The 14565-nt window shown below is 36.9% G+C and overlaps 1 protein-coding gene across 15 annotated transcripts in view; it reads left to right on the forward strand.

Moving 5' to 3' along the window:
* LOC103316186 (endophilin-A) overlaps positions 1–14565 on the forward strand; it is a 541748-nt gene that overhangs the window by 329202 nt on the left and 197981 nt on the right. For all 15 annotated transcript variants that reach the window (XM_031925198.1, XM_032601554.1, XM_032601552.1 and 12 more), the window contains one exon: positions 1975–2108. In XM_031925198.1, coding sequence (XP_031781058.1) covers positions 1975–2108 — 134 coding nt within the window. The remainder of the gene's footprint in view (positions 1–1974; positions 2109–14565) is intronic.

Here is a 14565-nt window from a genome sequence, read left to right on the forward strand (position 1 = left end):
ATCTAGAAAATATGTTGAAAATACATTAGCAGTTTTAGTAGCAGACAAAAGATGGAGTCGTCGGAAACTACCATTTAAAATAATAACTTCGGATGATTTACCAGACTTTCCTGAATTAACAATAAAAGATTTGAAAATTCTGTTTACAGGAACATATCAGCTTAAACAGACAATATCTTACTTAGCGGAAATGCTTGACGCAGATAATAATTTGAAGATTGGATATTCAAAAGAGACTAACAATATTCTCAAACTTGAAGTTCAATCCAGGCATATTAACAGAAAACAATACAAATGTTTAGTTGAGTATAAACCAAATGGTATTGGTTATTCTAGCATCTTAAGACACTGTTGTGATTGTGCTAACGGTAACCGTACTATAGGATGTTGTGCGCATATTGCTGCCATAATCTATTATCTTTCACATGGAAGATATTTATCAAAAATCATACGACCAGCTGAAATTCTGTCTAAAATGTTTCTTAATGATCAAATTGAAGTGTGTATTGATGAAGATAGTGACAATGATGAGTGAATCATTTTTTCTATTGTGAACATTCGTTATTTTTAAAAAGCTACTTGTATACGTTCCATAATTTATTTTAAATAGCCTATGAAGATAATAAATTATACTTTGTACGAATTGAACATACTTAACTTCAATTCCTTTTTACCTGATAATTATTACTGTCAATAGATTTTGAATAATCAATTAAGTAGAGGCAGATAAGCCAAATATGGCCTTTTTAAGACCACAAGACGCCAAAAGTACCCTCAAACGATCGATTTCAAGGCTATGTTTAGCTAAAAACAGGCTTTTTTGCGTGAAAACCCTTGCATTATGACATTTTTAGGTTAGTTTTGGGTTACATGGTACCAAAAATGGCCTTTTTCGGCGTTAAATCACTCAAATGAGGGCATTTTTAGGTTAAAGAGAAAAGCAGACACTGACAGCGGCGATATTCTTTTTATATATAGAGAGAAACCCTTTATTACCTCAAATTCTGATAAGACCATCATTGAAAACGTAAGATAATATAAAAAATACGGCTTGGAGCGAACAAAATATTTCATTTGATTATGTTTTCATGGGAAGATATGCAAAACTACTCAAAAGGAGTCACTTTAGTAACTAAATTGTAACATAACCAGCTAAAAACGTGAAAAAATGGCAAAAAAATCAGTTTTTGGCTCAAATCGAGTTGTGCCACCATTTTTAAGGAAAAAACGTTAGTGCCATCGTAAAGAACGGGAAAAAGTACACAAAAAAAGTCTACTTAAAAAGTTGCACCTCAAAAACAAGGGGGTCAAAATATCGATTGAAAACTTTAATAATTTTTTTATATCCGATATTTGAGGTTATGTAATCCCAAAAAAATTGCAGTTATTCATGACATAAAAATACACCAATGTGAATTTTTAAAAAAATTTTTATCCTATAGGGACTTCAGAAAAAAATAAAATCAAAAAAACACGTTTATCGACGTTACTGCGCATGCGCACTAGGCAGAGAGCTAAAAATTTGGCTATGGGAGTTTTTTTTTATCCCCCATCGAATGGTATATAACATATATACATTTTCCAAGGGGGCCATTTCACCCTAGTAACCCGGCTATAGCCTTTTTAGCCCGATCAACTAAAGTCTCTCAGAGATAATCGTGTAATACCAAAACTTTTATTCCAAAATACACGCAAAAATCGAACAAATTGTGCCCACATTTGAAAATATATATATATGGTTCATTACGTAAGTTTATTGTTATATTTAATTATGTGCTTTGTCGACTATAACGTGTTACAGAGATTTAATTCTGGAAAATATTCTTTTGCTAGAGCGATGGCAAAAACGACTAAAAAGTATCCATAAGGCATATCCTAACGTTACTTGTCTATTATTATTCCTGTTATAGAAGTTATTAATTTGTTTCTAATTTGCTGTTTTTGTCAAAATTACAAATATTTTTTTTTTTACAGGACAAGCCATGGTTGAAATGGGTGATTCTATGAAACAAATGGCTGATGTAAAATATTCTTTAGATGACAACATAAAGCAAAACTTTTTAGAACCACTTCATCACTTGCAAACTAAGGATCTTAAGGAAGTTATGGTAAGAAATCTCAGCAGAAATTTGCGCTCTGTATTTAAATAATGATATAAATGCCTAATAGGGCTAGTATTTTTATACATTTTTTTATGTTAATAAGATAATTGAATACAAATCGTTTAGAACTGAAACGAACCAGGTGAATCCGCACTTCTAAATACGAAACTCTGTTCGTGTCTAGACTCGAAACGTGGTGGAGCAGGGTGGATGCACTGAGATTTGTATCAAATCTAGGGTCACCCGCACTAAGGGAAGGTAAACCTATATTGATGTCCCTAACTCTTCACGAATCACCGATGCAAGGCTTGGCCCGAGAAGAGTCGATGCTGAGATCGTCACGACAAGTGGAGGGATACATTTTTTCTAATTGTAGATCCTCAGGCTAACGCTGCACAACCCACAAGTCAGAAGCACAACGGTATGATTCCGATGCAACTTGCCATGGTGGAGGGCTTCGGTATATGACTCAGAGGCGAAAGCTCCAAGAAATTACTTACACCATGTAGAGGTGAAGGTGGAAACTGAGAATTAAAACATATTAATTATGAATAATAAAACATTTTTTGAATCTGTTTCACGAAGTAAGAAGCTGACATTCAGTACAATAGGAAGAGGATGGCCTACACACTTGTAAAGAGCGCTATGCTCATCGCACATGTGCTAGGGCCCCTGTAGTACATCAACCCACCAGTCCGGTGAATTGTCCAGTTAAGCTATCAAGCGAGTCTTATGACAGATACGGCCGCGCGCTGGGCTTATATACTTTTCGCTCGTCAATAGTTTGCATGTATAAGCCCTTTGTTCACGTTTTTGTTTATGTTCGCTTACTCTACGCCATGCCGCTATCTTAGAAAAGTTCTATTAAATTAAAATTGAGAAGGTTTTCAATATGACTGTTATTTTCCGTGCGAGGTACGATGTTACTTCGTGATCTCCGAAGTTGGTTGTATCCTTCTACGGTCGCTACCTGCTTGTTTCGTACAAGCAGGAAAACTTCGTGCATTTATATTATAAATGTTGTAAGTTTTTATCGCTGAATTTCCTCGTCTACTTTGTCAGGAATATTAGAGCAGGTAATGAAGCACCAGCACTTCGTTATTTTTTTATTTAGTTTGTTTTATTAACTTAAGATTCATTATTTTAACTACTTAAATTATATATCGCAGTGTTTATGCAGAACAAAATTCTGCTCTCCGTAACCGAGTATAAATCCGCGTATTACAATATTATGAATATCCTGAATGAATTTCTTCGATCGGGATTTGAACCCAGAACTCTGGCGTGACAGTTTATTGCTCTACCAACTGAGTTATTTGCTCTCATTGACGCATAACGTATGAAAGCAATTCATATATGCAAATAATTTTTGTCGTTGAACTTTTTTGGTAGTTTTATTTTGAATAAAAATAAATAATAACATCTAAATTTGTTGATATTCAGATGATAATTGGTTGTAACGTTAATTAATTTTATGACTTGAATTTTTGAGAAGTTAATAAAAGACTAATGAAAATTGCCTATTATTATTTTAATCACATAAAGTTTACTTTTTATTAATTATATTCGTTTTAAGTAGAATATTACCAAAAGAGTTCAAAGATAAAAATAAATATCTGCATATAGAAATTACTTTTATGCGTAATGCGTCAAAGAAAGCGAACTGCAGTAGCGAACATTTTTTTTTTATAAATGTTTTTAGCCTTTTAAGTAATATTGAACAACATTGATTATAAATCGTGCGATTCAGAGACCTTCGAGTGCGCTTGGGTTGGTTTGGCCAGTAGCAAGTAGCGACAAAGCTGTGCGAGTCACGTGCACCTGAGATAGATTACGGCAAAGGTATGGTAAACTACGTATTTAAAAGTGACTTACAAGGATTTTCCCCAGTGTCTTTGTTTTAGGTGAGAAAAACATGAAGATGTGTGTATTTTTTTATGTGGCGTAGGCAGAGAAATCTCTGCGCAAGTGGCCCTCTGACTCCGGATCCCCACAGACACTATCGTTAGACAATACTTCCGTGGGGCCCGTTAATTAGTCTAGTTGGCTTCTCCTTGAGAGTATGACATTTCCATACATTCCCCATCCTTCAAGATGATTAGCATTTCAGGATCAAACATGTCTTCTTCATTCATTCATTCTGAATCGTCCAGTTGTCTACTTCGTGCAGCATCGACCGCTCATCCTATGGACAGACTCAAACCCGACACCCACATTTCTCTGCATCAGGAGAGGGAGTCTAAGTTCAATTCAGTTATCTACGTTCCTTTGCATCGGTTCGAGGAGCGTTTCGTATCTACGACTTAGTGACCTTTCTCTAGGAACAGTTTTACTCGGCTGTTTTGCCTCGTCTTACTCTTCTTTTCTCTTCGTCATTTTTGACCTTCTCAAGAATGGCCCTCACGTAGTTGTTTACTGCGTACTAACTATCCTCTGACGTCAACATAGCTTTCATCATTCACTCAGGCGTCACCCTTGTCTGAAGATGATACTCGAGTTCTTCTGGCTCTATTTGGTATCGCGAACAGCCACATAAGACATACTCCGCATCTTCGGTAGCGTCCAAGCAGACTGGCCAGTTTGAACAATTCTCTATTTTAAATCTATGTAGATGCGCCCGAAAGCATCCGTGCCCGTCCAAAACTGTGTGACGTGGCAATTGACCTCTCCGTGTCCTCTTTGCATCCAGCCCTCTATTCTTGGTATATAGGCCAGTCAAATTAGCGTCTATTTTTCTACTCTCTGCAGCGAAAAAACCTTATTTGACTGGCAAATTTCATTTTGCGTGTTGTCGCTAATCCATCTTTCGCCTTTAATATGTCCTTCCTCTCCATTGCTAAAAGGTCAATAGGCGGCATGCCTGCGCTATGATGCTGACCTCCTCGCCCGATACCGTACGGTAAGCTGATGCGACCCTAAGTGCACTTTTCCTGTAATTTGCTAATATCTTTCATGCATAACTTTTCACCAACAAGTCATCCGCCCATATTGGGGCCCCGTGCAAAAGAATTGATGTTATTACACTAGCTAGAAGTAACCATGGTTTCTGTGTTGGTCCTCCTACATTTGGCATCAACGTTAATAAAGTAGCGTCTTTTCTTCTGCTTTATCACTTAATACATCAAGATGATACAATCTCATGTTGGCCCATCGTCAGTGTTATTCTTCGTCTCGTCTTCTTTTTAGTAGAAATAATAATAAACTGTACGAATAGAGTAATCTCTACGAGCAGTTTTCTTAATTTTCTTTATTGTCGTATTAAAGAGACTGTCGCACAGAGATGTTTATATATATATATATATTATTTTATATTATGTTTATATATTATATATTATATTATAATACCCTGGACAACTGTGCTTGTAGTCGATATGTGACAACGAAGTTTTTTTCATGTATTTTATCGATGCCCTGAAGAGGAAAGATTTAATCTTTTGAAACGTCGGTACAATAATGAAAATTAAGAAAACTGCTTGTAGAGATTACTCTATTCCTACAGTTTTTAATAACAACGAGCATAAGAGTCTGTAATCACTATAGAAATAATAATATCTTTGATTTTGTGGCTGGCCAGTTCTAGGCCTGGGTTCATCTTGGGTGATTCCAGTCTTAGTACCCTATCGTACATGATATTCCAAGTCGGTTGGCCAAGTACTAACCCTTGAGGCACGCCTCCTGTAACTTTATAGGTCCTGGTACCCTCCTCAGTGTCATATAATTAGATTCTGTCCTTCAAGTAGTCGGACATAATCCTTCTTACATAAAAGGGCGCATCCTGCTTTTGGAGTGCCTCGTGTATTTTTCTCAATTTGTGTTTTTTTTTCCTTCTTTCTACCTTTTCCCCTCTATAGCTTCTCAGGCAGTGTCAATCACTACATGTAGAGCGGTCTGTATGGTGTTGATTCCTGGAGTGGCTTTTTTCTTTTTGACAGGAGCACGAGTCGCTGTTTCTTTCAGTTTGTAGGAAATATCCCCTCCTCTAGATGCCATCCAGCCCTGAAGCCTTGTTGTTTCCTACTTTTCTGCAAGCGGCTAAAAGTTCCTCAATCGTGATCGGCGGAATAGCTTCTTTGTTCACACCTTTTTCAATGACACTTGGTTCTTCCATTTGCCTGGGAAACAGTGTGGTTACTACCAGGTGTAATAGTTCCGGGTATGTTGGAGGGGGCACGGAGCTTCGTTTAATATTTGTCATTACTACTTTATACGGTCGACCTCAAGGGTCTTGTTCGGCCTCGTCCTGTAATTCCTTAAGGCATCGTCGCTTGTTTTCACGAATTTGGCCTTTGGGCTCCTTTTAGTGTCCTTAACTTCTTTTTCACGGGCATCTACTATTTCCTGGCCTCTTCTAGTTTTATAGTACTTATTCCTCGAAAGTTGTTCTTGTCTTCTGGTCCAGTGGCACTCGCTACGTGCACTCTCAATCTCCTTGTCCTACCACCAGTATACTGGTGGTCGTCGACAGTTGTGCACTGTTTTTGGTATGGCTGCGTCACAGGCTCGATTGATATTCTCCATCATCTGTTCAGCCTTGCTGATTGCTGATTCTAGCAGTTGGATTTCTTACAATGCCATCAGAAATATCTCCTTATCATAATCCTTCGTTTTTCAACCGACTCTTTTGGTCCTTGTACAGGCGCTGATTCTCTGCCTTGAAATTCTTCTCTCCATTATTATGGCCTGGTGATCGCTATTTGTGTAGTGTTTACTCAGGGTCCACGTGTCAAGTGAGCTAAGTAGACAGCTACTAACAAAGGTCAGGGCTACAATAGATCCCGAGTCTCCTCTTCTGAAGGTCTAAGTGCTACCCTGGTTAACTAACACCAGGTCTAGGAGACCAAATGCTACTGTAAAGACCGTACTTTGTAAGGACGGGCTGTGCGAGTTCTACAAACAATTATTTATTTATTAGGAAACTAGCATAAGCTCGAAGCTTTTATTGTTACTAGATATTGTAGTATATCCGACGTACGCGAGTTAATTTGAGTGACCTGCGCGGACACTTTCGTGTGCGGACGGTAGTCTGTCCGTTCTTGGTGCTTATGCGGACGTTCGACGATGCGTGTGGGCGCTCGGATCTGCGGACGGTGTTGAGTCCGCTCTACTCACGTGCGGACACTAGTCTGTCCGCTTTTACTGCTGATGTCCTATTGTCACAGACATACGCGTCTGCAACGCGAGCAGCGAAACGAGTCAGCAATAAGAGTCCGCCGAGCCTACGATGCATAGAGTCCGAATGTATCGTAGACGTTAGCTCAGTGGTTAGAGCACAGGCCTCTGGCTTCGGGTCCGCGAGTTCGAGTCCCGTCGTCTACTTTTTTAGCTTTTCGACTCTGTCTCCTCTCTGTTCGTAACACCTAGTATCTCTTATCTTGTTGAAGATTGTCCATCTTAGTGCAGTACTCGGGTTTATTAGGTTCATTAGAAATATTTATTACAATTTAGAAGACGTCTAATTGAAAATATTTGCCATGTTGTTATTTATTGACCAAGCACTTAAGCACAGTTGTAGCGGACACAGATGTTATAGTTTATGCGGTTTTAACTTGTTTTAAAACTTATATGAACTTAACGGATTAGTTTCGTTGCTCATTTGATAGATTTATGCTATAGGTATTATGTAATTAAGGACTTACAACTATGATAGTCCTGCGCACTTAAGATGGTTCTAAACACTCGTTCGTGGCAGATGCTGATCGTTATTATCTACACGCTTTCACGTGGCAGTATAAATTTGCGTTGGTCAACTGCTCTTGCTAACGCCGGAGATTTCACTCAACGGACCTTAGGCTCGATCTTTCGTGACGTTCTGACACAGCTTTCTAGGGCTCTCCAGTGTTCCTAGTCAAGGGACGGATTTGACACGCTCCCTAGGTGTTTGGACGGATTTGGCGTGCTACAACACGGACAGCAATTACACTGCTGCTACACCTGAAAAGCAGATACTCACGCTACACGAAGAGATATTCTACAAAAGGCAATGCGTGGTTCGATCCCGTAGCTTATATAGCTTCTGTGTTGATACACGCAATTGTCGTGATTTTAAATATGCGGCTTCTAGCGACTAATCAGCATCTACCACTACTAAGATAGGCTTATATTGATGTTGTAGTCAACTGTGCGCGGCCAGTGCTGACTCGCAGGTCAATGGCTGTTTGATTTTCAGCGCGTGGTTGCAATGTCATGTTCGGACGCACCTGCGGTCCGTATGCACTCTCTACATGCTCACACGGTTGCCGGTTCGCATGATGTACCATGATATAATTTGATAATATAAACGTGGGACATTACACTACCAAGAGGACCCATCCTCTTTGATTAGTTTTTTAACTGCCTTATTCTATGGCCCATGCGTTAAAATCGCCTGCAATAATTACTGGATTAGTAGTAGATGCCTTGCTTGCTGACGCTCGCTCGGTTGTATTTCGATGACGATCGTGTGTGTGTGTGTGGGTCTATATATATATATATATATATATATATATATATATATATATATATATATAATATTTTTTTACAGGTACGTCTTTTTTAATGTGCAATGACGGATGCTTTATGTATTTATGCATATAACATGATGTAATCTGCCGATTTGGTATAGATGTAAGGCATGTAAGGATGCTGCAAATAATTTTTCGTGCAGATATGATATATTTTTTTTAAGATATGTATTGGTGAATATGAAATGACAGATGCTGTATGTATTTTTGCATATCACAAGATGCAATCTGCAGACTCTGTCCAGATTAAAGATTTGCTGCGAATAATTTTTGGTGCCGATATGATCTATTTTTATCTATGAATTCTGTGTGAATATAAAACACGAATGCTGTATGTATTTATGCACGTCATAAAATATAATCTGCAAATTTGGTCCTGATTGAAGGGATACTGCAAATAATTATTTCTCCAGAGGTGATCCTTTTTTTGAAGCCATGTATTTGTGAATATGAAACGACAAAAATCGTTCCGTTATCATTTTCTTTATGTAAAGAGCACTCACATAAGTTTGTTCAGTAGGAAAAGATTAATTAATATCAAACAATATAAATTTCTTTAGCTAAACCATAATTTATAATCAAATAGACGTTTTAAATAAACATTGCAATAAATTATACAGGGTGAGTCATTTTAATCTTTAATCTCAATTATCTCGTTGGCAAAGCATGCCAGCGAAAAAAGTTTCGGATAAAAGTTTTAGGATTTTTCCCTGGCTATCTGATGATGACCTTGACAATGTCATTGAGCGTGACCTTCAAGGTCATTTGAAGGTCAAGTCGATTTTTTCAAATAGAAACCCCTACTTTTGGCACCAGAAATGGAAAGAGCGGGAAATTTTACGTTTGAATATGACCTTGCCTTGAACTTGAATTCAATGGTCAAGGTCATTGGTCATGCCGATAACAGTACAACTGGTTAGCTGAACTCGAATGCATTCAAGGAGAAAATGTTACCCACAAAAGTTTTCAGTTTTCTCCCCGGCTGACGAATGGTCATCTTGACCCTGTCGTTAAACAGGATCTTCAAGGGCATTTCAAGGTCAAGTTGATTTTTTGAAATGGAAACCCCTACTTTTAGCCCCATAAATGAAAAGAGAGTGACATGCGTTCAAAAATGAAAAAATTTTCAATATTTCCAGAAATTTTCAATATTTTCTAAAATTTTCGTAATTTTTTCAGTTTTCAAAAATTTTCAAAGTCATTCCATTATTTTGTATTAGTGTCAATTTTCAAAATTCTTGATGTAGTTAAGTCATACCATTATTTTGTATTAGTGTCAATTTTTGAGACTGAACTACTCTTAACAGTTCTGTAGATAGCAAATTAGTGCAGAAAAGCTTAATCGTGTTTTTTACTTCTTGTAAATCGATAATTATTATTGAAAAAAATCTGTTTCCCTGTTTACTGGTCTGTAACAAATTATTTTGATTTTGATCATGGCTGATTATGGTCCCAACGAAATCGGTGATATGATCATGATTTTGGGAGAAAGTCGAAATAATTATGCAGCAGCTGCCAGACTTCATGCTGAACGCTATCCCAATAGGAGACACCCAAGTAATGTTACTATTCAAACCTTAACTCAGAGAGCTCGAAATGGAGCTTTTGTTCGTCAACGCCATCATCATGAATACGACGAAAATGATCCTCGTGTTATTACCATTCTAGCGATTATTCATCTTGATCCTCACATTAGTACTCGACAAATAGAAAGAGAAATAGGTATACCTCAATCAACAGCATCCCGAATATTGAGAGCGAGAAGATATCATCCTTATCACATAACATTAACACAACAGTTAACTCCAAATGATATGATTTTGCGAGTACGTTTTTGTCGATGGGCAATACGAATGATTCAACAAGATCAAGACTTTTTCAGGCACCTTCTTTTTTCAGATGAATCAACATTCAGAAACACTGGAGAATTGAATAGACATAATTGCCATTATTGGTCAGATGAAAATCCTCATTGGTTCAGGCCCATAGACAATCAACACCGCTGGAGTGTTATGGTCTGGTGTGGAATCATCAATGGCTATTTGATTGGTCCTTATTTCTTTGAAGAGAACGTGAATGGGGTAAACTTTTTGAGATTACTTCGAGACATTTTACCTGAATTACTAGAAAATGTAGACCTAGCCACAAGGCTAAGAATGTGGATCCAATTAGATGGAGCACCACCACATTATGTACGCATTGTTCGTGATTATTTAAACACCCGCTACAATGGCAGGTGGATTGGACGAGGTGGCCCAGTTGCCTGGCCCCCTCGTTCACCTGATTTAACCCCTCCCGATTTTTACTTATGGGGATATCTTAAGAATGTTGTTTATGCTCAACGGCCAACAACGCGAGATAATATGATCGAACGCATTTGTACAGCTTGTGCAGCAATCCCTCGAGATGTTCTACTTAGAACCATAAGACAATTCAGAGCTCGACTTGATCTTTGCATCCAAAAAAACGGCGGTAATTTCGAACAATTAATCAATTGTTAACTCCAGTTAACATTCCATAAAAATACCAAAAAAATAACAAAAAGGGAAAAAACAAAAAAAAAACAAATAAAAAAAAATAAAACAAAAAATGGGATGCTAAATCCTTTTGACAACCTCCTCGATGGTGCATCCTGGGTTCGGCTGATGTCAAAGGTAATTTCCGCACAAAAGATGATTTGTTTCCAAAATCACATATTCGAACGTCAAATTTCCCGCTCTTTCCATTTCTGGTGCCAAAAGTAGGGGTTTCTATTTGAAAAAATCGACTTGACCTTCAAATGACCTTGAAGGTCATGCTCAATGACATTGTCAAGGTCATCAGCAGATAGCCAGGGAAAAATCCTAAAACTTTTACCCGAAACTTTTTTCGCTGGCATGCTTTGCCAACGAGATAATTGAGATTAAAGATTAAAATTACTCACCCTGTATACTTTGAATAATGTATTTTGGTCTCTGAATAATGTATTATCTATGTTTATTATAATATCTAAATATATCTTATGAAAATTTATATTGGTATACAATTCCCGAGAGCCGTGCGTCTGCACACCCCCAAGCTGATGTAAAAATTTAATATTGTAACATCCTCCTCAGTTATCTATAGTCAACCTTATTGATAAATCTCAAATGAGATCTCTACTATTAGGTATATTGCTCTATTAGATTTACTTCTAAAATACTCATATAAAGTTTGTTATAATTAAAAATTATTTTTTTAATAGTAAAACCGTATTTAAAAATAAATACATTGGAGCATTTTGAGCAATATTCTGATTTTAAAATATTAGACATGAAAATTTCGCATGTGTATTAAACATTATTTTCCAATATAGGGTGCGGAAATTGTACTCAAACATACGCGGAACGATGAAAAGAGTTTGAAAACATTTTTTAATATTTTAAATTTATTTTCATTTTATTCTATAATTTTAAAATCGGTCCTGTATCCTAGTAGTCATATTACTTTTATAGAATGTTGATTGTATTGAATATATTTATTTATACTCGACGGTAATTAATTCTCGTGAATTCGGGGGTTAAAATCGAAGATTATTTCGTTAGCATCAATATTACATGCCCTTTAATTCAGGGCCGCACCCCTATATAAATTTATATCGAATTAATCGATGAAAAATATGTCACCCTCTACAGTTTTTTTTTGGTTATTTCACAACTTTGTGCGGCCCTAAATTAAAGAGGGTGTAATATTACATCAAGAAGAAGATAAATTTTTACATCAGCTTGGGGGTGTGCAAACGCACGGCTTGCGGGAATTGTAAACAACTATAAATTTTCATAAGATATATTTAGATATTATAATAAACATAGATAATACATTATTCAGAGTATATAATTTATTGCAATGTTTGTTTAAAACATCTATTTGATTATAAATTATGAAATGTATATTGTTTAATATTAATTTATCTTTTCCTACTGAACAAACTTATGTAAGTGCTCTTTACATAAAGAAAATGATAACGTAACGATTTTTGTCATTTCATATTCACAAACACATGGCTTTAAAAAAAGGATCACATCTGGAAAAATAATTATTCGCAGTATCCCTTCAATCAGGACCAAATCTGCAGATTATATTTTATGACATGCATAAATACATACAGCATTCGTGTTTTATATTCACACAGATTTCATAGATAAAAATAGATCATATCGGCACCAAAAATTGTTCGCAGCAAATCTTTAATCTGGACAGAATCTGCAGATAACATATTGTGATATGTCTAAATACATACAGCATTCGTTATTTTAAATTCACAAACACGTAGCTTTAAAAAATAGCATATCTGCACAAATAATGATTCGCAGCAACCCTTCTAACTTGACCAAAACTGCAGATTTCATCTTGTGATATGCATAAATACATACAGGATACGTCATTTTATATTTACAAACACGTAGCTTTAAAGAAGGGCATATCTGCACAAATAATAAATCATAGTAACCCTTTCATCTCGGGGAAAACTGCAGATTACATCTTGTGACATTCAGAAATACATACAGCATTCGTTATTTCAAATTCACAAACACGTAGCTTTAAAAAAAGAGCATATCTGTACAAATAATGATTCGGAGCATTTCTTTTATTTTTACTAAAACTGCAGATAACATCTTGAGTAAGGATGTGCAAGTTCCCGAAAAAACCGAGTCGAGTCGAGTTCCTGAATTTTTCGAGCTACGAGATTCTTGTGATATGCATAAATACATACAGTATTCGTTATTTCATATCCACAAACACGCAGGGCTCTCTGCTCCGCTAAGCAGAGAGCCCTGAAGTTGGCTCTTATGCCTCAAGCAAAATCTTCAATCTGCTTGTGCATATTATTTTAGTCTCTGACAAAATTGAGTCAGTTTATTAATTTTGTCACCGAGACGATTTAGCCGTGCGCTTCTGCGTTCCAAGCAGGTACTTATTCCCTCGTTGCAGTTGATTTTTTCTACTCCTATATCACTTGTAGCTATGTTTCTATCAGAGGCCAAGTGAGAAACCTCTGTATTCGGTTTGTGAGTTTGCCCCCCCCCCCCCCAATTCTATGGAGACAGCATCAGCTATCGGGGCTTTTACCCGATCGGAATGCGCCACATACGGGGTATCGGCATCCCCACTGTGTATGTGTGTGTGTGTGCGTCTGTGTGTATGGGTGTGTGCGTAAGTGCTACGGACCCCAGTTGTTCGTCAACGTCCTGCCAAACCCACGACAGCCTGTCACGAAAGGAAGAACGTTTTTCAGCCAACGACGGGTATGTGGTATGAGTGCACGCAGTATTTGCATGTGTGTATCTCTTGCACGTCGTCCGCGTGCGTAAATTTATGGTTCTTTAGCGCTAAGATAGCTGATGAGGCGGCGTCCACGGCTATACGCTCTACCTTCTGATTATCTTCATGTATGTAAGAATGTAACTAGTTTTATTATTTATGTCATTATCGTATTTCATTTATGGATCTAGTACTTTTTCTATTTTCGTCCTCTTCCTGTAAAAACTGCAGCCTCTGATTGGAACACGAAAATACTCGAAAACAAATTGTTTCCGTGGTTCGACACTTAAGATTACTACTTACCTGGCTGGACTATACTGATTGTCAAATCAGTAAAGTCCTGCCAGGTAAGGAGTTTTTTTAACCTAACTTTGTTACTTCTCTTGCAAAGTACGATGTTACTTTGTGATCTTCGGAATTAGTCAAATTTCATTTCTTGTTTATTTTGAAAATGCACTTAATAATAAAAGCGCGTCAATTAAGATACAATAAATCATTTCTCCTAACAAAGACTGGCACGCCTAAAATCACTAACGAAGAATAGAACATTTTATTTCCCGCCGCAAAGAGTAGCACTTTTCATATCTTTGCTGCGAAGACTAGCACTTTTCACAAAAACACTATCCGTTTCAGAGATTTATATTTGAATGATTGTTGAAATCTATAAATGACAAAACGATATA

The sequence above is a fragment of the Nasonia vitripennis genome (assembly GCF_009193385.2).
Source record: "Nasonia vitripennis strain AsymCx chromosome 2 unlocalized genomic scaffold, Nvit_psr_1.1 chr2_random0007, whole genome shotgun sequence".
Lineage (NCBI taxonomy): Eukaryota > Metazoa > Arthropoda > Insecta > Hymenoptera > Pteromalidae > Nasonia > Nasonia vitripennis.